General features: G+C 49.4%; 1 protein-coding gene across 5 annotated transcripts in view; it reads right to left on the bottom strand.

The window, feature by feature from the left end:
* The window catches only part of LOC118776883 (rho GTPase-activating protein 44-like), a 75,614-nt gene that overhangs the window by 4,910 nt on the left and 45,701 nt on the right, over positions 1–25,003 (bottom strand). For 2 of the 5 annotated variants that reach the window (XM_036527507.1, XM_036527516.1), the window contains exons 2-19: positions 22,151–22,190; positions 21,608–21,727; positions 20,721–20,797; positions 19,944–20,055; positions 19,512–19,588; positions 16,829–16,946; positions 16,475–16,543; positions 16,289–16,370; positions 15,387–15,514; positions 14,654–14,765; positions 12,156–12,237; positions 11,777–11,857; positions 9,458–9,571; positions 8,778–8,869; positions 8,152–8,332; positions 5,789–5,806; positions 4,261–4,452; positions 2,228–2,731 (exon numbers count right to left, since the gene is read on the bottom strand). In XM_036527507.1, coding sequence (XP_036383400.1) covers positions 2,228–2,731; positions 4,261–4,452; positions 5,789–5,806; positions 8,152–8,332; positions 8,778–8,869; positions 9,458–9,571; positions 11,777–11,857; positions 12,156–12,237; positions 14,654–14,765; positions 15,387–15,514; positions 16,289–16,370; positions 16,475–16,543; positions 16,829–16,946; positions 19,512–19,588; positions 19,944–20,055; positions 20,721–20,797; positions 21,608–21,727; positions 22,151–22,190 — 2,199 coding nt within the window. The remainder of the gene's footprint in view (positions 1–2,227; positions 2,732–4,260; positions 4,453–5,788; positions 5,807–8,151; positions 8,333–8,777; positions 8,870–9,457; positions 9,572–11,776; positions 11,858–12,155; positions 12,238–14,653; positions 14,766–15,386; positions 15,515–16,288; positions 16,371–16,474; positions 16,544–16,828; positions 16,947–19,511; positions 19,589–19,943; positions 20,056–20,720; positions 20,798–21,607; positions 21,728–22,150; positions 22,191–25,003) is intronic. The other 3 variants (XM_036527524.1, XM_036527533.1, XM_036527541.1) reach the window with 3 other exon arrangements.

Below are 25,003 nucleotides of genomic sequence, written 5' to 3'. Positions count from 1 at the left end.
AATTGTAATATCAGGAAAATCAATGACTTGGGTGGGGAGGGGGGCAGGTTCTGCGCCGCAAAACCAGTGGAAAATAACTGGAGGATCATACTATACAATGTAGTAATGGCTTTGGAAAGGTTACATCTCAAATGACTAAAATGATTTACCCCCCTGCCCCAATTTCCACCCATAGTGATTCTCAGACCAAATGCAGCAATACTTGGCAACCTTGATTATTTCTTTTCACCATCCAATGCCCAATGTTCTAAGTCTAGGAATATTATCCATTACTGTATGAAAACTTTAATGAAACTCAGATGTATGAGATTTAGAGGCTCTATACCATAGTGAGGCCAGTAGCGTTATTCATTTGACCAAGGTACTTAGCCAAATTTTCTTTCATAAATATCTGGCTGTATGAAACCGATGACACATTGCTGTGCATAAGAGCGTGTGCTAAGCAAATCATGTACATTTTTCTCAGGGATTAGTCAAAGGACTTCCTGACTAATACATAACACTGACAACATTTCTGTATTTCTGCATTTCTGTTGTAGGAATACCATCACACCATGTCAATGTTGTGAGAGTGTTATCTCTTTGCTGGATTCTGTTCATCCTGATATTGATTCAGACCACCTAGTATGATTCAGTGAGACTAATTTAGGCTTGGACTGAATTTATCGTTGCTTAGGAACCCCTGAAAAATGAGAAGGAGACAGAAGGAGAAGGAAAATTCAAAGGGTCCAGAGTGCTCTTTTCCTTGAGTGTGTTTATGTGCGTGTGTGTGTGTGTGTGTGTATGTGTGTGTGTGGTTGAGAGAGTGTGTGTGAGTGTTTCATGTGTGTGTTCAAGCATGCATGCGTATGCGTGCCTTACGGTCGCTTCATCTGTTAATCCACAGGCATGCAGATGGGCACTGTCATGAACACTCCACAAAACACTGTACCTGCATTCCCCAAAAACCACATCTATCACATCTCAGCCCCTCGTTTCAGGATTCTACCCTACGGACCTCACATTCACAGAAAACAACACCCACAGTGGAATGCCATGATATCGGAGAGAGCGAGAGGGAGCTCCATTTTTAAACCTGGCTGGCCAAAGCCACTTCGCGGCTCTCTTCTGTAGAGGGAAAGATATGCAAGGGGGGGGGGGTGGGGTAGGGGGTGGGGAGCTGCAGCCATAGCCCAAGTAAAAATCCCTCAGGGTCAGGGGGATGCCCGCTCGGGATTTTGTCTTGTCTTTATGGATATGCAGAGGTAAGAGGATGATGGAGAACAAGCGGACACCTTCACCCCTGAAGGTTCAGGCAGCTATCGTTTTTCGAGCAGTGGAGAGAACGTTGCACTCCCCTTTGGTTGGATTAGGCGTGTGGGGGTTCAGGGTTCGAAGGGGTTTGGAGTCCTGGGGGGATAAGTGATGCAGAAGATACACCCCCTCATGGCTATTCCAGGGGTTTTTTTTTTAATGGTTCATACTCTGATCCCTGATGCCTTTCACATCCAGCATCAGAGCCAGAACCTCACCATATGGCCAAGGCAACCTTCTAAACACCCCAAGGAAACCCCCACAGCTGGGATAATCAAAGAAGTACCAATTAAGGCAATCAGCCATAACTGCAAGTAAACAAGAACAAAATCCAGCAACACAAATTAAGCCTCGAACAAAGAAAATGAAACCAAAAATGTCAACGTACATCATTACAAATCTGAATGTGAAGATGAAGGGTCTATTCATCTATTTAACATGTGAACCCCCCCCCCCCCCCCCCCTCCCGCCACCCTCCTCCAATAACATCCTTTGCTGCTTAGTAATACCACCCTAAAAGGTATTACCCAACAACGTGGAATGTTACTGCTTTTAAGTCAATCGCTGTTGTGCGGTTTTTTATTTGTTGAAAAGAGGCCGAGGGTCAGAGTCGGATTAGATGCATGCATAAAACCAAACCGCTTCCACATGGTTGAAACTGCTGAAATGAAACCCGAGATCCGACTGAACAAAGGAAAGAAACATAAATGACCACAATAAAGTCAGAAAAAAAACAACAGAAACAAAACAGTTGATATTACCAGGGGAGGCACACTTCTTTTTCTCTCTCTCTCTCTCTCTCTCTCTGTCCTCCTTTTTCATCCCTTCCTCTCTCTCTGTCTCTCTAAGAGTGTGTCAGTTTGTCACTCGAGGCTGTCTGTCTTGGCACGGCGAGGGGGGGGGGGGGATTGGCGGGAGGAGGTGGCGTATTTACCTAGTCAGGTTGGTTCCTCTGTCTCGGCTACAGCCACAGGCGGCCCACTGCAAAGGGGCGGACGGGAGTAGGCTAGGGGGGTTTCCGAGGGACGGGTCGTGTCGGGTTAGCACGAGGGGGGTTTTGATGTAGAGGGGTGAGACGTTAGTTTCGAACAGGAGGGGCGCATGCGGTGCGTCGGAGAGGGAGCCCTGCTTGGGGAGGTGCAGAAAGCTGGGTTTGGGGTTAGAGTTTATGTCAAGCTGCTGGGGTGAGGGGGAGGTCGGAGGCGGGAGGGGGGCGCTGTAGACAGTCCAGCGGGAGGGGGGAGGGGAAGGCCCGGGGGGCACGGACTCGGGGCCGGGGGCGACGGGCCGCGCGCAGGGCTGTGTTTTGGGGTGGAAATGGTGAGGAGGGGGGAAGCAGGAGGAGGAGGAGGAGGGGTAAGGAGGGGGCAGTCTCTCCTCCTCTGGGGAAGGGTAGGCGTAACAGGAATCCGACCAATTGGAAGACGCATCGTCCGAGCTGCAAATGTCAAAGAAAGCAAAACAACACAAAATAAAACAGAAAAGGAAAAAAAAAAGGCAACAATGACTGCACAGGGAGATGAGTTTATCTGAGGCAGAGAGAAGCGATCCGTTTTTTTTTTCCCTTGTTTTTTATCAGTCAACGCAGAGCAAAATACACGGACATATACAGGTCGGGTCTCACACAGACATGATGTTACGACGCATTCTACATTAGCAGTTAAGAGTTTTTAAGGTGGTTGAAAAAGGGGAAACGCATTCGTGTTTAATCGTACGTGCTCAGCCGAAGTGAGGGTTTTCGGGTTAAGAGAGGGGGGTGGGGTGAGTCAGTGGTGTGGAGAAGGGGGGGGGGGGGGCAACGTCGTGAAGAGGAAAAATACTAAAACACAAAGTGAAAGAAAAGAAAAGAAAACCCTTCAGATTCCCTGGTAAACAAAGACAGGACATGCATGCGCTTGTGTTCCCGGCCTTTGCCTGCGATGGATTACGAACGATCTTGCGTCTGCACACCGCCACCGAGCGGAGAATTGATGATTCGAACCCCAGTCACACCCGTGAGTGTGTCCTGTATCAGAGGGCCTGGTGTGAAGGGTCAGCGTTTATGACAACGGGCCCTCATAAATCCAACCTCTGCTTTTATGACTTAGAAAAACCAATAAAAGGGGAGATACGATGCCATCTGGCCTAACAAACAGGGCCAGAGCCATGACGTTGCGGTCCGCCCCTCCTCCTCGACGCGGTGTGTCAGACGCAGAGGGCCGTTCAACACCTCCGCAGAAAGGGAGAGAACATTGTGAGCAAAAGAAAGGAAGAGAGAGGGTGTTCATTCCCCTACTCCTGAGCTTTTTTTCCCCTCTGTTACAAAACCAAGCGCCCTAGAGGACAAAAACTACAATCCCGCTAATCCTCTTCTTTTTATAGAAATCCAAATTTCATCCAGGAAGTACACAACTTTAGACAACTACAGCCATACAATCTACCCACAGGGAAAAACAGAACCCAAACAAACAGGAAGGGAGCCAAATAGTCTGTGATACTTTGGAGGGACATGGAGTCAACAGATGGATAGACTTCTGCTTGGCAAGAGTCAAGGCAAGAGAGAAGCAACACTCCAAATCAGGCTAAAGCACCTGTGTAAAAAAGTCAAAAAACTTCACTGAATTCTTCCTACCCTGCAACACTTTCCTCACCTGCGAGTAACCAACCCCTATACAGCATAAAATTAAAAATGAGGTAAAAAAAAAACATCTATTTTGATTGTCTGTATCTATGAATCCAAAGACAAGGAAGTGAAAGGCAATGACAATGTCACTGACATTGGCACCGACAAAGGCAACAATAGCAACAGCAACCACAAAAAAGCTAAAGCAGCAAGAAATGAAACACGGCGAAGCGAAAGAGAGGAAAGAGGGGAAAAAAAGGGGGAAGACGGGAAGAAAGAGGGAGGGAAGAGCTGTGCCAGCCGCGGGATGGAGGGGTGAGGGTATGGAAGAGGACGAGGGAAGAGGCCAACAACACCCGCCTTACCTGGCCCGGTCACCGCTAGCGGGAGGAGGAGTGGGGGAGGGGGAGGCGGACTGCTCGCCCGGCTGTTCGGGGATGAGCGAGTCAGCGGGCGGGGCGGGGGGCTGCACGCTCGGGGGGGTGGAGGAGGTCTTGCGCGCGATAGAAGAGCCCCTGCGGGACACCCAAGACGTGTCCATCACCCTGACACCCATGCTGCGGCGAGAATAAAGACACACGGCCAATCAGAGGTGGCGGGGCGGGGTGGGGGTGGAGACTCCATGGTTGCCCCACCCTGCCCCACTCCCACTCCCACTCCCACCTCACTCACCAACCCCCCCCCCCCCCCCCACCCCTCAATCCTCAGAAGAAAAGCACTCCTCACACTTCATTATTCACACCACTCTTTCGGTGAAATCTCTGCTGGTCTGTGATGGACTGACATAAACAACGTGGAACTCCATAGAGACATCCGACACAGGTCCCCTGAGTAAAGTCAAGTCATTTTCACCCACTTTTTCTTTCCAGAGTGGGACAGAGGGGAATATTTATTGTCCCCAGCAGTGGTTGTTGGTTGGTGATAGGCACATCAGCAAGCAAACACTCCCCACACACAAACTGCACAGCCCCATTTCAGGAGTGAGCCCCTTTTTTATGAACGAAAAGACAAGGTGGTCGTAGGCGGAGCAGAAGCCCCTACCAATGCTGTAAGAGTAATGGGGACACAGCAGATAAAATGGTCACCCTTCCACTGTCACTCTTCAAAAGCACCTTAAAAACCAGGGGCGCCTCTGTGGCCTGTATGAGTCACCTACAGTCACACACGGCTGGGAGACACACAACATACAAAACCGGGGCCCCGCTCTCTTCAGACAGGCCAGGAAAATGGTCATTCTGTACTCCTCTGTGGGATGGCAGTGCTGTTCTCTCCATAACAACAATAATCAAAACGGCATTTAATATAGAGCTTTTCATCAATCTCAAAGCGCTTAACAGTAATGCCAGGGGAAGTTTGGGGGGTGATGAGGGAGGGGCGGTTGAGGCTCACTCACCCCAACCGCCCCCAGAGTATTCTACCCACCTGGATGGTGTGCGGCAGACATTTTTACACCAGAATGCTTGCCGCACGTCATCATCGGTGGGGCTAGGGGATTTTGCCATTTTAAACAGGCGGATAATTGTTAACTGTGGAACTGAATTCTGTAAATTGGGTGGGCAGAAAACAGACTGGGCGTAACGCGTCGCTAACAAACAGGTGCCAATTAGGTTTTTGCCAGTTAGCAGAGCGGGGCTGGGGGAGGGTGGGCAAAGGGAGGACAGCTTGCCTGTGAATCAGCGCGCTAAGAGAGAGAGCCAGCGCCAGCAAAAGTGTACAGAATGGAACAGCCATGTGGACTGGGATCGTGGAGATACCCCCCCCCCCCGTCATACTACTGAGCACTACTTCTTCCTCCCGCGGCTGGAAACAAGATGGGAGACATTCGCCTCTTACACTCCAACGACAGAGAAAAAAAAAAACTGAGAAGCAGGAAAAGGGAGAGTCGTACAGTACCTTTGGATCTTCCTGATGCTGCGTTTGGTAGGACAAAAACAATCAAGAATCAAGGGTAAAAGATAAGCAGGACTGTAGAGCACTGTTTGCCTCGTAAAGCATTACAATCACAGCGACTGCAGGACAAGGGGGGGGTGGGAGGGGGCCAGACAGAGCCAAGATGGTGAAGCAGCAGGGGTCTGGTGGCCGGGAGGGGTGGGGAGGGGTTGGTGTGTACGAAATGAAAGGCATGCTGGGAGTAATGAGGAGAGGGATTCTGGGGGTGAGGGCGTGCCTTCCCAAAAGAGCTGCCAGCATGTCCTACTGCTGAGAATCAATTAGTGCTTCAATTAGTGTGTATTTAAGGCAGCACTGCTCCAGGGACGAGAGACCCCTGATTAAACCCCGCAAAACAAAGGAGAGAAAATGACATGCAAGAGCGTTTAATGCATACATTATCACAAACAGTGAAGCATTACTCCGGTGTGCATGGCCATCTGCGTAGATAGGACTCATTTTACACTGAGAGGCACCATAACGAAAAGTTCACTCTCAGACAGCTACACACTCTCACAACAGCCATAGTTCCAAACTGCTCGCCAATGCTAACACTTTCTTTTATTATTATTCTGGGAAACAGCACCAAAATACTTACAATTCAAAAGGCAGTACGACAGACCTACGTGTTGCAATGGAGAAAGTGAAGTGGTTTCAGCACTCATTGTTCTCAGCATTAAAGAAAAACCTCTCCCTGCTCCTAAGCCCTGGAAATCTCAAGAAGACTCTATTTCTAATGCATACAGTGTGGTATTGATTTGTCCGAACACAGCAGCAGACAGCTGCCATCTAATTAGCTGGGTTTGTGGTCCCTGGCTGGGAGCTGAGATGAACCTGGCTCCTGGAGCTGGCCAGATAAGACGGAGGTAATTTGAAGAGAAACACAGTACGACTGACTCGGAGCTAATCCTCAGCTGACCCAGAGAGCTGTTTGCTTCACACGTCTCCCAGTGACTGGTTTCTCTCTCTCTCTGCTTGTTCACTTGCTCGCTCACTCTCTCTATCTCTCATTTGCTCACCTAGCCCCTCTCTTTCACTCTCTTTCCCACATTCACTCACTCACTCACTCACTCACTCACTCATTCACTCACTCATTCACTCATTCACTCTCTATCACTCACTCACTCATTCATTCACTCTCACTCACTCACTCACTCACTCACTCACTCACTCACTCACTCACTCACTCATTCACTCACTCATTCACTCATTCACTCATTCACTCTCTTTCTATCACTCACTCACTCATTCATTCACTCACTCACTTACTCACTCACTCACTCACTCACTCACTCACTCACTCACTCACTCACTCATTCACTCACTCACTCACTCATTCACTCACTCACTCTCTTTCTATCACTCACTCACTCATTCATTCACTCACTCACTTACTCACTCTTCACCCTTTCAAGACGGGGGAAAGAGAAGAGGAGAGTGAAAGTTCAGTGTCTTGCACCCTTTTCCACCCTTCCTGGTTTGGGGGTGGTCTGCGAAATACTTTGAGCAGGAAAACAAGGAGGTGCAGAGGGGTCATTCTGTGGTTGACTGAGCATTGGACTGAGTGAAACCTTCAGGGTCATATATAGACATCATATTATAATGATCTGGCACAAGCCTGGCTTTGTGGTTTGACATTCTGTCCCGTCACTGGAAGGTTGTCGGTTCACAACCCAACCAAGTACAAAAGTCAGCACAGAGACCTGAGTCAGCACAGAGGCCCGTAACTTCTCCACATGACGATTAGACTGCAAAGACTGTGCTGGGGCAGTTGCCCTGTGATGGATGGGAGTAGCTCAATGCATGGCTTTTTCATGTCACATAAACAGACATAAGCACTGACTGCTGAGGCTCCTGAGGACAGGAAACTCACATACCGAAGTCATGGCTTCCAATAAGCAAAGCACTTCCCTTCAGGCCGTGTGTTTACACACATGGTTTAGATCAACATCTGTCATCATTGCGCAAGAGAGGATGCCATGTGCTCCACTGGCTTAAGAACATTATGGAGGGGCGCTTACACACGCTTCGTAGGTACAATTAAAATGGTGAAACCTACCCTCATCTTCCTGCCTGAAACAGCCACAGTCACATCCAGGTTTGTGCATACTGGTCTTTTAGGTGTTCCATTTAACCCCAGCCGTTCTTGTTGCGTGGCGTTGCCATGGCAGCACGTTGCCAGGAGATAAGCAATGCGATGAGGATGAGGACGAGAGAAGTGTAAGGCCAATGGCAGGTGGTGGATATGGGGACACGGGGTCCGTCAGTGGTTAAGTGAGGGGGAGGGGGCGGTTAACCCTAACCGGTCGGAGAGAGGGGAACCCTACCCGTCCTTCTTGTAGAACTCCAGCATCATGTTGTCGGTGGCGACGCTGAGCGGGCGGCGGCCCTGGTCGTGCTGCTTGCGGTCGGCATGGTCCATGTCCGGCGAGGGCATGGAGCTGTAGTTGGCGTTGTGGTTGGTGTGGACGGGGCTGCCGTAGTTCCCCGTCACGTTGAATTCGATCTCTGAGGAAGAAGAGGAGGAGGAAGACGATTCGATTAGCCTGGATATAGACTGTGAAGAATGTACGGCACACATCAGTGAGGGGTTATAACCTCAAAGCTGGCAGTTTGGGTCCCAGGTGGGGCATAGCTGTTGTGCCATAGAGCAAGTTTCTTATCCTCTTTATCCCTTTCTACAGTAAATATCCAGCTGAAACTGAATGTGGCTTAACATATCAATATCAGAGGTCCTTCTGTAAAATGTAGCATATAGATGTCACTGTCTGTATGTAATGTTATAATTAACCATTCAAGTTAGTCTTTCAGAGCCTCAAAAATGTTTCTGTGCTGCATGAATGGAGCATGAGAACCAAGATCAAAAGGGACTCTCTCTCTTTCTCTTTCTCTCTCTCTCTCTCTCTGTCTTGCTCTCGTTCTCCCTCCCTCTCTCTGTCTCTCTCTCTCTCACCTCCAGGGAAGAACCAGTCGGCGTGCTGGATGATCGGCTCGATTATGCCCACAATCTGCAGGGACACGGTGGTCATCATCTCTGTGATGTTCCTGGAAGGGGCAGAGGGAGCGCCAACGTCACCGGAACGTTGTTACAACCATATCCTACCCAGTGCAGATCAAGCTGCAGTACGACATTCCTCCTTTTGCTAACGACAACTGTCATTTGTATTACCAATCTGAGAGTTTTCAACTGAGAGCTCAGTGCTTAACAAATTCTCACACTGCAACATCCTCAAGAATCAGACATGCAGTGTTGCCACGCACTCGGCACAGTTTTTGTAATCATACCTGCTCAGGCTCACCACACCCACTGATCACAGACTTGTACAAACCGGGCTCAACACCACAGTGATCACAGATTTGTATTAACCAATCAAATCACTTTCTTGTTTTTAACTAATCACCACCATTGGCTTCAAATTGGTATGTCTCTGATACATATATATTAGCTCCACCCACTTTGGGAGTCACTGAGAGTCACTTCCCAATCCCTACAAACCTACTGGGGGCTGAAAGTCCACGATACAAACGATCTAAATTAATTAAAAAACAGATTAGAAGTTAAAAGTGTAATCCAGTATGTTCCCGCAGGAGTGCAGTGAAGGTGAATGAAGAGATCAGGGGGGCGGGGCCTACCCTTCGGTGCGCGTCCACAGCAGGTTCGGCCCCAGCACGATGGCGATGTTCCCTGCGGTCATCTTGTTCGCATCCTGGTACTCATTTAACTTGGCCAGGAATTTTATCAAATATCTGCCAAGACAAAGATCACAGACACAAACAGGGGTGTGAGGTGTGAGTTGTGACCATGTCTCGATGGGACACGCACGGGGGCAGACCAGAACAAATCCTTATTGACAGCCAGAGGCACATCCGTCTGCTTGGGTCTCCCGAATCACATCCTCCCCTCTAACATCCACTGGCCCCGTGTGACTCGGGAGGTTATTAATATTTCGGTGCTGACTCTGCAGGGTCCCGAAAAAGCACAGGGGCTCCTGACACATCCGGGGACAGGCAGCGCCTCTGCTCGCCTCGGTTTGAAGGGACTGTCACTGGGAGTCAAAAACAGACACACGGGGCCTGATGAATTAGAGGAAGTAATAAAAAAAGCTGGCTAAAAATAAGCCGGGTTGTGTGATTCGGAGATGACAGTGGGTAATTTTTCCCCCTCCCAGCAGCCTGCTCAATTTCTTCTCCTTTCTTTCGATCTGTATCTACTTTCTCTTTTTCTCTCACTCCTCCCTATCTTGAAAACTTGCTCCCTCTCTCTGCCTCTCTTCTCACCTTTCTCTCTCCCTCCATCTTTCTCTCCCTCTCTGCTCCTCTCCCTATCTCTGTCACTTTCCCTCACACTTTTTCTTTTCCCTCCCCTGCTATTCTCTCCTTTCTCTTGCTCCCTCTTTCTTTTATCTGTCTTCCTTCTCTCTTCACACCCAATCTCTCTCTTTTCTCTCACTCCTTTTTCTCTTCTCTGCCTTAATACCGCTTTCTCTCCTTTCCCTCCTCCCTCTCTCCTTTCTCTCTTTTTTCTCTTCCCTTCCCTACAACACCTCTCTCCCTTTCCTTTTTCTCTATTCCCTTCAATGCTATCTCTCTCCTTTCTCTGTCTCCCTTCTCCCTCTCTCCCTCTCTCTCTCTCTCTCTCTCTCTTTCTCTCTCTCTCCCTCTCTGTCTCTCTCTCTCTCTCTGAGTGTTGCTTCTGCCCTGGTGCAGCTGAAACAGACAGGCCAATTCAGCGGGGAGATTACGCTGTCACAGTACACTGCCTGGGCAATGTCACCGTCAGGAAGACGCTCCCTCCCGGCTGACGTCACCCGAGCGCGCATCTGGCCCCCTCGCCCCGCACAGCGGGGGCGAGAGAGAGAGATCACGCTCGGCCGGCTCACCCCGAGATGGCGTGCGACAGCCCTCCTTCTAAATCGCAGCTGGACCTCCTCTCCTCAACTGGGGACAGCTGCGGAGACCGACCCCCTCCCCCTTTAAAAAACTCTCGCAGATGAAAAATGGCCGCAATTTAATTTGTTGTCACATCACGCGTTTCATTACCGTCCGCCTGCTTAGGCTGTGTCTTCATGCGGAAATGTCAGCGGCCCAATGACACCAATCACATCCCCGCGTGTCCCCTCTGGCTATTTTTTTAGAAGAGGATGTTCACATCACCAAAACAGGAGAATAATGACAACAAATCAAAACAGCTCACCTGCTCCTGTCTGCGTCCTGCCACTCAGTCATTTAAAAAGCTATTGATTCAAAAGGTAATGATGTGAAAATAACAATAATCTCATTTAACAGCATTTCCCTCACCGACTTCTCATTGATCCAGTGATGCCGACGGGCCTTCGGGGTTTGGCCATAAATCTGGGACACTGTTTAATTCAAATCTGTGATTGTGTGCCTCTGGTGCATCTTAGTTGCTTTTCAACGTAGCCTAATTCTGCGACCTACCAAAAGCAAGTGGATTTACTCTGAAAGCTAATCTCTGGCCGCCACTCGTGGTCTGAGGGGACATGATCGCATCTCATCAGTGTACATTTTTTGTTGTTATTTTTCCATCCTCTTGAGAGCTAATCTCTTATGTGATCCCATACTAGAGAGAACTGTACAATATTCCATTCGGGCAGATCCCTGTACAGATCAAAGACACTCTGATCACCACTCACGGCATCTTTACTTGTTACTCTCGGTCACGCATGTTCCGTTGCCAAAGCCCCAAGTGTTCTTCAATTCAAGTTACGGTTTATCTGCTGTAATTTACATCGCTTACGTGAAATGTCCTCTGTCAAGCTCTCTGTGCCGTTCCCTTTGTTAAGAGCAGAAGATTATATAAAATTCGATTGACCGGAAAGTGGGGTTTTTTTTATTTCTTTTATTAAAACAGGCATGGAGGGTTCAGTGTTAATGAAAAGCAAGGGACCTGCGAGACAGAGGATACAGGAGGTGGGAGAGAGGATGACTCACCTGAAATTGTTACTGTTGGCCTTGGGTAACTTCTCGCACGCTGTCAGCAATGCCTGAAGCCTCTTGTCCTGATCCTGAATGCTGTTGGATATGACAGGAAATTTCAGTAGAGCGACAGGCTGTTAAAATGAGCCTCCCTCTTCTTACCACTTTGCTCCCTACCCTGCAATGATCGCAGACAATTTACTGGATCAAGTAACTCTCGCCCGCTGTCATTTTGCCTGCTCTACATCAGCGCAGTGGTAAAACATCACCAACACCATTCTTCAGCATTATTTATTGCAGTATTCACTACTAAAATAACAATATCTGACACTTTTACATCGAATCAAAGAGGACCAGCAGAGAGGTACGCATCCCTAACTTTTATTTCCCTTACTTGGAAGCCTGGATCCACTCGTCGTAGAGTTCAAAGGTCATCAGGGGCTCAGGGAGCTCGCGTAGGTATGATTTCAGGGCACCTGGGGGGGAGGATATGAGAGAGAGAGGGTAGAGAGAGAGAGATAAGGGGAGAGAGAGTGAGAGAGAGAGAGAGAGAGAGAGAGAGAGAGAGCTGTATTTAATAGCTGTCAAAGGAGCATAAATAAATAGGAAAGGACAAAAATGAACAAAAACATAAACAATCAAAGACCGTGAAAACCCCTGAACAAAAAATCATTACAACCACCTATAATAAGCATGTAAAACCAGAGAACTCCTTCATTAACGTCACATTTTGCGACCTTTTGATCAAGAGCTCCAAACCTCTCTTTCAGACACGGAAATGTAACAGACAGAGGGTAACAGACAGAGAAGGGGACAGAGAAGGAGAAAGACAAAGTGGCAGAAATATAGGAAAGGAAAAGCTTTCAGCTAACGACTGTGAATATCCACGCTATTGGGTGCTACGTGCAGAGGGACCAGGGTAACAAACAGGACAAATCTGACAGCCACACCCCTGGTAAGGTGGAGTGTGTGCAAAGCCCTGGGTCATGTGACCTACACGCAGGAAAGCCTGCTGGCGTGCTTGGCTCTGACCGAACCTAGCTGTTACTTTCGCTCACATTCACCGCTGTGCGTTCCTGGCTCCGGCGCTTTAAATCTCACTTCTGCTGAGGGAGCGATACGTACGCATACGCTTCTGACACTGCGTGACTCATCCGCTGCTCTCAGGGGAAGAGGTGCGGAGCGACCGGCCGGGGACAGCGGCTGCTGTGCCACCTCCACTCAGAGGGTTGCAGGGTTGCAAACGCAGGAGAGCGTGCTTGTACGGCGCCCTTGAGCAAGGCGCTCTGCCTAAAGTACTCAACACTGCAAACGGGTGACAGAACATGCTAAGGGAGTGCGGGAGGCCCCCAGACGTCTGCATGGATGTCTGCAAAACAACAGCGGTGTGATGTGAGGGAACAGCTGTCTTCCACATGGCGTATGAATGCGTTCTGCAGGTCCTTCCTCCAGATGTTGAGGAGCTTGCAGTAGCCCCCGACCTGCAGTAATGGCATGGGGACTGTTACAGCTTCTCTGGCACTCGGCTTCTGTTCGTCTTTCAGTGTGCGTGTGTGTGCGTGTGTGTGTGTGTGTGTGTCTGTGAGTGAGCGTGTGTGTGTGTTTGTATGTGTGTCTGAAAGTGAGCGTGTGTGTGTGCGTGTGTGTGTGTGTGCGCACGCGAGTGTGTGTGGGTGTGTCTGTGAGTGAGCGTGTGTGTGTGTGTATGTGTGTCTGTGAGTGAGCGTGTGTGTGTGTGTGTGTGTGTGTGTGTGTGTTTGTATGTCTGTCTGAGAGTGAGCGTGTGTGTGTGTGTGTGTTTGTATGTCTGTCTGAGAGTGAGCGTATGTGTGTGTGTGTGAGTGGAGCGTGTACGCCCACATGTATAGGCGTACACGTGCTCACGTGTTAGCGCTAAGCAAACACATTAAATTTAATTATTTAGCATTTACTCAGTGCCTTTTAGAGAACATTTCCGTTCAGTTACGGCTCGGGGTAAGGCGCATTCAGACTGCGCGATTCCCTGCATGTGGAAGATTAACGCAACCTGACATGCCTCCCCCCCCCTCTCCTTTGGGAGACACACACAGAGAGGAATTCTGCTGTCTCCATTTAGCTCTGAGGTTATTAATATTAACAGGCTTAAGCAGCGTAATCATGTGGGCTTAGCCTGTTAAGGTGCTCTCAGCCTGCATCCCGGCCACTGAGAGCTGCTGCTGCACCTGAGAGCAGGGTCTTTATCTCCCACAAACAGGAATCGTCATCTGCTCGTTCCCACACATGAGCGGCAGCTTCCCCACACAGGGAACAGGAGTCACTCTGACGTGTCCCTGGCAGTAGGGGGAGCTGGACAGAATGAGTCCAGATTGCTGGGATTTCAAGTTCTTTTTCACATAATCTATGATTTTAGCCCCAAATAGATGCCGCAGGATGCTTGGAATTGTGTCCAGCAGCATTATGTGTGAGTGAGTGTGTTTGTGTGTGTATGGGTGCGTATGTCTATATAAACATTTACTTGTATGATGTGTTTATGTGTGTATGGGTGCGTGTGTCTTTATGAAGATGTACATGTGTATGTGTGTGTTTGTGCATGTTTGGATGTGTGTGTGCCTATATGAAGATACACATGTGCATGAATATATGGAGATGTGTGTGTGTGTGTGTGTGTGTGTGTGTGTGTGTGTATAACTATTTGTCCAGTGAATCCTCTAGTGAAGTCCACAGCCCCTTCTGAGTACAGCTCCAGGTGCACTGTCTCAGTGTGCTTGTAGAATAATTAAGGTTTTACAGATGGCCGAGACAGCGCAGCGGAGGGACCCCGCGGTGCCTACACCGCGCTGGTGACAGGAACACAAGGCTGCGGGGGATGCTCGTCGTCACGGCGACAGCATCGCGCGGGCGGGCGCGGCTCACCTGCGATGGCGTGGGGGTCGGCGGAGTACTCCTGCACGTCCAGGACCCCGCAGTCCAGCGAGGCTTTCAGCTTCTTCAGCTTGGACGCAGAGGGAGCCACTCTGAACAGCCCCTGCGGGTGCACACAGGAAGAAGGAAGTGAGGGGGCAAGCGGGACAAACCCTCTTCTCCGTGCTCATTGGACAACGAGTCCCACCATCGCTTCCCCGTCCAATAAGATCGCAGTCACACCTAAAACTAACCTGAGGGGAAACTATTTCCGTTCTGAAAGAAAGTAACATGGGCTAGCTTCAATTTCCTTTTTAATTAAGAAAAAAAAAAAAAACAAATTCAAAGAAATGCAACTTCAGCGAGTGGTCCAGTTTTTATCGAGAGGGACCGGAGAGAGATATGTAGCGTGCAGTGAGCAGTCATTTTTGGAGAAAAAGAGTGTGGGTAGCCTATACAATATTGGTATTTGTGTGTGTGTGTGTGTGTGTGTGTGCACCTGTTGGAATGAGATGCTGTAAAATGACAAGTCCAGGTGAGAGGGAAAGAGATTTTTGAGTGCCCAGTCCTGTTTTGGCAAGGGGGAACAGGTTCTGAGATTTATCAGTGGCTCATCCAGGTTTTGGCAAGGTGGACAGAGATTCAGTGATTTATGAGTGAGCAGTCCAGTTTTGGTGCATGGAGGCGGGGGTGGTGTTGATGGGGGTGGCGGTGGGTGGTGTTTGGGGTGGGGAGGGAGTCTTACCTCCTCCTGCATCCCACACTCCAGCAGCATGGTCACGCAAGCCTCGATGGGGAAGGCGATCTCCCTCCCACTGATGGACAGGTGCTCCTCCAGGGGTTTCCCATAGCATGGCTTCTCTACCCAGGCCTCTGTCCCACAACACACACATTTACACACACACACACACACACACACACACATGTGCGCAAACACACACATACACATACACAGTTACTTCCCATACCACAGCTTTTCCATCCAGACCTAAACACAACACACAACTACAAGAACCATGCCTGAAATCAGTTAACTACTGCAACGACTGCCAGGACACTACATCCCATTAAACAGATCAGCTCATACATTACATACAATGAGGATACCATGCATGGCAGCTTATAAATCAGTTTATACACAACATCAAACCGAGATCAGCTCATAGACCACAGACAACAATGATATCAACCAAAACAGCTTATCAAACAGTTTATACACCACATCAAACAGAGATAAGATCATACATCACACACAATATGGGTACCATGCAAGACAGTACATCAAACAGCTTATAAACAACATCAAACAACTTATACACTATATCAAACACAGATCAGAGATCTGGCTACAGACACGAAGGGTACCGTGCAAAACAGCTTATCAAACAGCATCTCAAACGCTACATCAAACAGAGGTCGGCTTATCTACTGCACACCGTGCGGGTACCACGTCAACCGCATACAATGTCAGTACAAATATGATGTCAAAATGCTGATCAGCATGCACAGTCACAGTGATCAGTGGCAGTGCAGAAGCATTTGCCTCTGTACTGAGACATGGTTGCCCCGGAGACCTCACAGGCACCCAGCGGCACCCCGCTGAACATGCGACAGGAAGTAGAATTAAGGAGCGGGCGGCGGACTCACCCTGGTGTGCTTTGATCTGGGGCAGGACGCTCTGGAGGAGCTCTAACGACTTCCTGTGATATTCGGCCTGGACCTCAATTAGCTGTTGGGGGTTGGCGGGGTGGAGAGGAGAGCGTCTTTTAGAATCTCTCTAACAGACCGCTGTAGGCGTAGCAGCTACGACATTACGATCAAAGACATACTCACTGTCTGAAAGTAGTTTGCATAGTCTATTTCTTTGGCCACAAAGTTGTACATATCGGCTGATAATTGATCCTAGAGGGGAAAAAAGAGACACAAAATCATTATCTTTTTTTTGCCATAAACTATAATTTACCACATGAGATCATATATTCAAAACTACAAAAAAAGTGCAGTTTAGGATGAGAAAAGGACCAAGACTTAGAGACAGACAAAGAGAAACACACAGAGAGCCAGAGAGATGTGAAAAAGTGGTAAACTGAGGGAGAAAAAGAGACAGCCACCGAGAGAGACAGTCAGAAAGAGAGAGAGAGAGAGAGAGAGACAGAGAGGGAGAGACAGAGGGACAGAAAGACTTGCCCTGCAGATCTCCATGCGGTTGGCTGCCTCCTCCATCTCCTCCCTCAGGGCATCGGCCTTGGCCCCCGTCGGCTGCGTGTTGCTGGACAGACCCGACGACTTGGAGGACTGCTGCCACCTGACACGGGAACGGGGGGGTCAGAGAAGAGACACACAGGGTGTGACTGCATGTACACACAGAGAAACACATGCATGCATACACATACACACACTTACACAAACATACACACACACACACACACACACCATCTCTATAATCTGCAGCCATGTTTTGGATACACAACAGTGCGTGATCAACATTTGATAAACAAAAATACATGAAAGTATTTCTTTCCCATTCCCTGATCAGAGATCTGATCCAAAACCCTTCAGAAGCCTCTCCCTATGCTTGCCAGCCCTCTGCCTGAAGCTGATAACAGCGCATCTCTATCGGTTTAGTTCATTCCGGGCGAGCTGATCGAGACAGACACTTCCTGAGGATGGGTGAGATCAGAAAGGAAGCCTTCGGCAGCGCCCCCTTCGAACACCAGGTCTGACGTCACAGGGGCAGATCGCGTGAGGAAACGCCGCCTCTCGTCCGCAGGGCTAACGCGAAACAACCCTCTGTCTCTCTCGCGGTGATCACGACCGCGCCCGCCTCTCCAACGCCCAACTCCGCGCCGTGTTCGGCTCCTCCGAGACGCACGTGGAAAAATTCACGTTCGGTGACGCACGACCCGATCTGGTACAGAGAGAACTAGAGCGTTGTTAACTCTGGGGCGACCGCGAGAGAGAGAGAGAGAGAGAGAGAGAGAGAGAGAGAGAGAGAGAGAGAGAGAGAGAAGACAAGGACACAGAGCCACGGTCAGTGGGAAGGTGGGTACATGCCCAGGCGAGACACTGCCATTGTACCATTTGAGCAGAATGTTCTGGATTACAGGGTCTGTGGAGATGGGTTAGCAAACCGCTTTACTATATGTTGAGACACTGCTTTTCATATATGTCTCAGTTGTAACTGTAATGTAAATATACTGTTGTAATTGGTCAGCAAGGGTTAAATGTAACCAATCAGAGGCCTGTAGCTCTCAGCTGTGCTGTCATGCCTCCCACTGACACGCCTACTCACGCCCTCCTCCCACGCTCCCTTTCTCCTCTTTTTCATGCCTCTGCTTCTCTACCTCTGCCTCTCATACACTCGCTCCCTCCTCTCCATTTCTTTTCCCTGGCTCACATTCCTTCTCTCTCTTTCTATCTCCTCTTCTCCCTCTCATCCCCTCTCTTTCTCCACCCTTCAACACTCCCAGTCTCTCCCCTTTTGTCAGTCTCTCACAATCCCTCTCTTTCTGCTTCTCTCTCATGCTCCCTCTCTCTCTCCTTTCTCTTACACTCCTAATCTCTATCTCCTTTTCTCCTTTTTCCCTCTCTCACGCTCCCTGTCTCTCCTCCTCTCTCTCTCTCTCACACTCCCTCTCTCTCTTCTTCTCCCTCTCTCTCACACTCCCTCCCTTCCTTTTGCTGCGAAACCACCACAGAGAAAAATCGATGGGTGCCCAGAGAAAGCTGACAGAGGGGGCAGGGATCCACCCTCGCTTAAAAAGAATAAAAACATCAGATGAAAACGTCAGAATGACATGAGCCAGTGCCGGGAGCCTGAATTGTATTCCTCTCTGCAAAGCCACGTGCAACGGCTGGACAAGCGGAGAGGGAAGATTTACCGGCAGGGAAACCAGGTCAGAAAGAGAGCTGGCCTAATGTGAGGATGGAGAGAAAGAACCAGAGAACAGCCCCCCCCAAACAAAAGTCGGCGGCCTGCTGGCAGTACAGAGCGTCTGATAGAGAATCTCGCCTCTGTGCCCGTCCTGTCTGATTGGATCCAACCTCCCTGACGGACCAACACAGACACACAAAGTGTTTTACATCGGGCGGTACTATGTCAAAGAATGTCACATTCACAAGGCAGGACATCCTTCCTGTCAGTCAGGGTACATACAGAGCAGTGTGCACACGCACGCACACACACACAAACACACACACACAGCATACGTTATGGTGAATCCCACTCAATTTCTTTCTACCAGGCTATCTCGACTCCTTGTTACCCCTTTTTCATTACATTACATTACATTATTGGCATTTAGCAGACACTCTTATCCAGAGTGACTTACATAAATGACAGTGTTTTTTTACAATGTTATCCATTTATACAGCTGGATATTTACTGAGACAATTGTGGGTTAAGTAGCGTGCCCAAGGGTACAGCAGCAGTGCCTTTCGGTTACGAGTCCTGCTCCTTACCACTATACGACACTGCTGCCACACTCCTCAACTTCACACCGTTCCCCTGGTTGAGCTTTAGCCTTAGCCCTTTATCCTTCGCGTGCGTGACAGGGTTTGGCAGGGACGCGGCCTGGCGCCGTCCCACAGCCCGAGGAGAGGGCCAGGGGCCTGCGGCTCGGCGAGAGGAGGGGAGGAGAGGGGAAGCTATTCCGCGCAACAGCCAGACCCCGAGCCAAACGGTCTCCCCGCAACACAACCCGGCTGACATTTCCAGGCCCGAGCGCTGTCCGGCCTGGCCGGCCCGGTTCACAGGAGATGAGGTTTCTCCCGCCTGCGGCACGGGAGAGGCACACAAGGCCCCTTTCTCTCCCTGGCAACACCCCCACCCCCCCACACACACCCCCCTGCCTGCGCTGGCAGCACTGACCGCGTGCGGGCGGAGTCCATGTCCAGGACCAGCTTGGCTAAATGTTTCCTCTGTTTCTGGATGTTGGGGATTTCCACCTGAACGGGAGAACACAGAACAAACAACAATAAAGAAAAAAGAAAAACCTCTTCATGGCCTGTTTTTAGGGGAAATGCAGAACAAAAACAGCTCTGTCACACCTTCCGTGGGACTTGGTGTAAACCACACACCTGGCACTTTAAAAGGCCATTGTTACCTGTGTTACCTGAGGTCTGTTGGATCTACCGTAGCTCAAAGCACGACTATCAGCTCCGGCTTTGTAGCATGTGGGAACAATACAGCGTCTATTCACAAAGTCCTCGATTTTTTATTTATTGCGATGAACTGTGTAAATAAAGAGGAGCGGTAACAGATTTGGGGACGGGGGTCGGGATTGTTCTGGCCCGGTTTTACCTCAGCGAGCATGTAAAGGGGCTCGATGACGTCCCTCTCGATCTGGAACTCGAACAGGATGAGCTCCTGGGCTAGCCTGTCCTCCGTCTCCCCGCACAGCTTCAGCATCTTCCTGCGCGGGAACCGGGACACAGCCAATCAGAGCATGGCAAAAACCAGGCCACAGCCAATCAGAGCACGGTAAAAACCAGGCCACAGCCAATCAGAATCGAGCTGAGCCAGGATCTGAGCCAGTGACAGAGGGAACTGGCTCACAGAGCAGAGTGGGGAAGACAGTGTTTGAATTTCTGACTTTGTGTCCTGATTGGCTCTTAGGGTGGAGCTTTATCTTTCCAACACAAGGCAGTCAGATGCACACGAACACCAGTGGCAGGCTAGAGGAATAAGATACATTAAAGAAATAAATATGACCATCTCCATAGAGACGGTGACATATTTACATGAACAAAAATACATTTAAACCTGAGATAATATTCCTCTGCAACCAAGGCGCATGTATTTTCTGTGATTGCTTCAAAAGGTCAAGTTCACTGTAACATGCTGCACTGCCTCAGTGCTGGGTGTGTGGACTGCGGTCACAGACAATATATCAGAGACAGTCCAGAGCTTGACGTTACAATCCATTAAATGTCAGGACTCTTTAAAAATCATTGGGATGGATGTGGCACATGGTCAATGTTTAATTATAAATATGGTGTGTGAGTGCCTTTGTGGCCTGTGCCTCTGGGTGTCTGTGTGTGTGTGTGTGTGTTTGTGTGTGTGTGTAATGAAACTCACCCTAGCAGAGAGTCATCCCCCAACACCGCGGCTCCCTCCACCAGACACTGGGCCAGTGTTGTCAGTGGCAGCTTTTTCTGAGTGGGAAAAAAGGAGGATATAACCCTCTCGTCGTGGCCTACAAGTTACTCTTACTGTGCACAGCATGTGACCAATGAGAAGAGAGAGGATGTAACCCTCTCATCATGTCCTATAGGTTACTCTCACTGAACACATCATGTGATTAAAACCACCAGAATAATGCCATTTCATTTTTCATTTTTTTTTCACTTTTCATTCATTTTTTTATCTTTCATTCAACTATAAGTGCACAAAAAGAGGGAGATCTGGACTGTGCTTAAACACTGACAATCCCGCCAGTGACGCTTATTATTCTTAATCTTTCCATTGTGTAGTGCTTTAGGGACTCAATGTACATGCATCTGAATTATTTTACTGTATCAGTTATTCTGTATTCATGCATGATGCTGGGTTATTGCGGCCCCGCGTCACAGACTGACACATGCTCGGACGTGGTCTGCAGTTTCCTGTGTGTAGCGTGGTCCATGTGCCCTTTCCTAAGCCTCTCTGGATGAGGGAGTCTGCCAAGTGACTCAGTGCAAATGTCAAAATGTCATTCATAAATCCAGCTTCTGCTCCATCTCTCCCTGCTCCCCGCCTCTGGTGAGACATTCTTTTCTTTTTGAGTATTTAAATTTGCCTATTTTTTTTTGCCTGGCATTTGAAAAAAAAAAAAAAGTGGCTATTTTCAGACACAAGGCAGCAAGGTAGGGATTTAAAACGCAGTTGGATGGCCATTGTGAGGTAGCGCTCCAGTTATGTTATCCAAATGGTAGCATGTTAGCGGGAGTCAGTGGGAGATGGAAGGACTGTGGGGGGACACTTACAGAGGGTGACCTGACCGATCTCTTGTCCACGTCCACTCCTTGCTGACCCTGCAGGCAGGCGGTGAGCTTCTTGTGAGTGCTGTGGGACACCTGCTTGACCAGCTCCAAGCGCTTCTCCACCTGGCCGTGCGACACGCACCACTGAACACGCTCAGAGCATCCTGACAACCGCCCACACACGCACCATCTCGTGCAAGGGTACGAATGCTGACAGAACATGCTGGGGGGGGGGCTGGGGCTGGGGAGAGCTCACACTGTTTTAACAGCCTCTCTCTCTCACTCTTTCTCTCACACACACACATGGACTCGCATGTGCGCACACACACCACACACACGCACACCCAAACAGACTCACACGCATACACATACACACAGATACAGACAGAGGGAGTTGCAGACATGACTTCCATCCCAAATTATTGTACTGTCTATTACCAGCTACAATTAGTATTTTAAAAAATTAAGACCGGAGAAGAACAAACACACACACACACACATACACACACACACACATCAGGCACCATCTGTGGTCGGCGTCTTTACCTGTAGCAGGTCTTCACTTAATACTTCTGTCTTCTCTGCCCTGAAATGAATAAAGAGAGGAGGAAATTACGATAGGGTCGTGTTATCTAAGACGCTGCCACGGGAATTGCAAAATGCACACACTCACTGCCTACTTAATCTGACTGCATCACGCAGTGCATTCTTCTGCTCATGATTAACTTCCCTTCAGATGTCACAGACATACTGAATGGAAACAATGTTAATTATGCCGCTCCGAGCGCCGATAAGATTGAGCAATACGCCTCGCAAGGCGAAACCGCTCTGTATGAATTGGCCGGGTAACTGCGTAAACACTGCATCACTTTTGCTCCCCTGCCGAAGCCCGGAGGGAACCCTCTCGCCGAAGGAGTCGTAACCCTTTGCCACAGCTCTCCCCCCCATGACGTCGACTCGCGTCACTGCCTCCTTGGGTCAATCGAGCTGTTTCCAGATCCAGTTTGGGGGGAGGTGGGGTGGATAACAGGAGGGGTGTTCCTTTTCGCAGAACGTTCAGCTGCGAGGGATCGGTCACGCGCTCCCCAAAATAAACACGGGGGGAGCCTTGGCATCGGAAGCTGCCGCCTGTTATTCCTGGAAGCGTGCGGAACGCGGAGCGAAAGGCGCTGTGTCATCTTGGCGGAGCGTTTCAGGGAGGGCTAGAACCCATCGAAGCGTCGCGCATTGGCCCACGTGTCCGTGCTGACTGAGTCCGCCATCTGAGGAGATCAGGGCTAAGGGTTTAACTCCTCCAGGCCCATGTTCATAGCAGAAATGCATGACCATGACCTGTGCTGATGTGCAAAAAAATGAATTTGTGGCAAGAGAGAAAGTAAATTTACTCATGTGCCCTGTCTCCCCTGGAAGAACTGCCCTGAGCACACCAGTTTCAATCTGTTATATGACCTGAATACCTCTGTTACATGAATCAGTGTGGGGTTTGTGGCTGTAAAGCCAAGCAGCCTTACCACTACCCCTTTATACTGCTATCCTAACCACTGCTCAGTGCTATTGCTCTGACCCCTGCTCCACGGTGCTGCTCTGACCCCTGCTCCACAGCGCTGCTCTGATCACCGCTCCACGGTGCTGCTCTGATCACCGCTCCACGGTGCTGCTCTGATCACCGCTCCACACTGCTTCTCTGACCACTGCTTCTCTGATCACTTCTTCACACTGCTGCTCTGACCACTCCTTCAGCCTGCTGCTCTGACCACTTCTCCACACTGCTGCTCTGACCACTGCTCCAGAAGGGCCTGGACTAGGCCTGAACCGGGCCGGTATAAGGTGCAGCTGAAGCCTGCCGAGCTTCACTGTACACCGTACAGACCCAGTACAAGATCAACGCTGCGGCATTTCGAAAACACACTCAGAAGGCAAGCCTGTCGCAACCCCGAAACCTGCCTACCTGTCAACACTAAAACAAAAAACAAGACATGCAGACAGTACAAAGGGCTAGGCTTCCACACAGCAGAGGGTAACAGATAACGTGGCAGAGAGAGGTGGATTCTCAGATCCGGTCAAAGTCCTACGCCATTGAGTCCGGTGCAAAAAAGAGTCTGACCCCCCGCTCCCTGCCTTCGGCCTGCGAAGTCACCCCTCTCTCGCTCTCAGGGGAACGGGGGCTGCAAGGGGGAACTTACTTTGTTTTGCTCCTGCGTATGGCCCGGGATATGTGCAGTGTCCTCCTCCACATGGTGGCTGTGTGCGTGTGTGTGTGTGTGTGTGTGTAGGGAAGCATGTGTGCGGCACAACTGGTTTCAGTGAGGGAGAAACCTCCCAGGAATGAGACTCGATTGTCAGGTCCTTTCACTACGACACAGAGGTCAACCCTTACAACCCCCACCCCCCATCCCAAACCCCTCATCCCAAACAGGCCAGGCCAGACAGTGTGAAAAGTGAGGAAACAGTGCTTCTGTCTTTGGTCTTTGACGTGTTTCCGCTCATGGAAGCACTCGTTGCAGGAGAGGGAAAACCGAATGCTATTCCGAGCCGATTGATTGGGCTCGGGCCGTAGACTGGAGAAATCGTTCCCTGCTCATCTTTTCTTTTAATAGACTCCCTTTTCGCTATTCGCGGCACTGCTTTTTTAGCCGAATCTGACTGGGGGCATCGATCCTGGTGAGGAATAACAGCAGACAGCTAGAACTGGAGAGCCAGTGGAGCAGAGAGATGTTCCCTCTGAGCCTCATATTCCTCTGACAGCCATGTTTTTTTGCCAGCAGGTCAGATCCCTCCATTTTGACTGATCACCCACACGATGACTAACAACTTTCCAGTGTGATGGGAGCGAAGGCAGGGGGGGTCCACTGTCATATTGTTTCTTAGTTTTGGGGTTGAGAGTGCAATTTTAAGACAGCCTGTTACAGTGGAAAGGGTCACAGGCTCAGATGGCAATAAACGATCCTTTCCTATAAGGAGCCCGTGTGCACAAATAGCAAAAGGTTTCTAAAAGATGCGACCCATTCAGTTCAATTCATTCAAATGCAATCAATTCTGGGCTCAGCTGCTGTAACAGAAGAGTCATTGAAGAAAATGAAATGATTCCACCCCATACATTTCATCCACTTCTAAATACAGGTATTGACCAGGATAATCCAGGTGAAGCACCTTGCTTAAGGCTACAAGTGAGTATATCCCATCCTGGATTTAAAACCACGATACCATCCAGCATTGTCACGTCATACTAACCGTTAGTATCTGCTGCCAATGCAGAGCACAGATCTGTTTCAGTACCATGCTACATCACATTACATCACATTACACTATTGTCATTTAGCGTGCACTCTTATCCAGAACAACATACATACAGTAGATTACATTCGTGGCATTCATTTACACAGCTGGACATTTACTGAG

Source organism: Megalops cyprinoides, chromosome 1 (assembly GCF_013368585.1).
Source record: "Megalops cyprinoides isolate fMegCyp1 chromosome 1, fMegCyp1.pri, whole genome shotgun sequence".
NCBI lineage: Eukaryota > Metazoa > Chordata > Actinopteri > Elopiformes > Megalopidae > Megalops > Megalops cyprinoides.
This window is presented reverse-complemented; position numbering and strand designations above follow the sequence as displayed.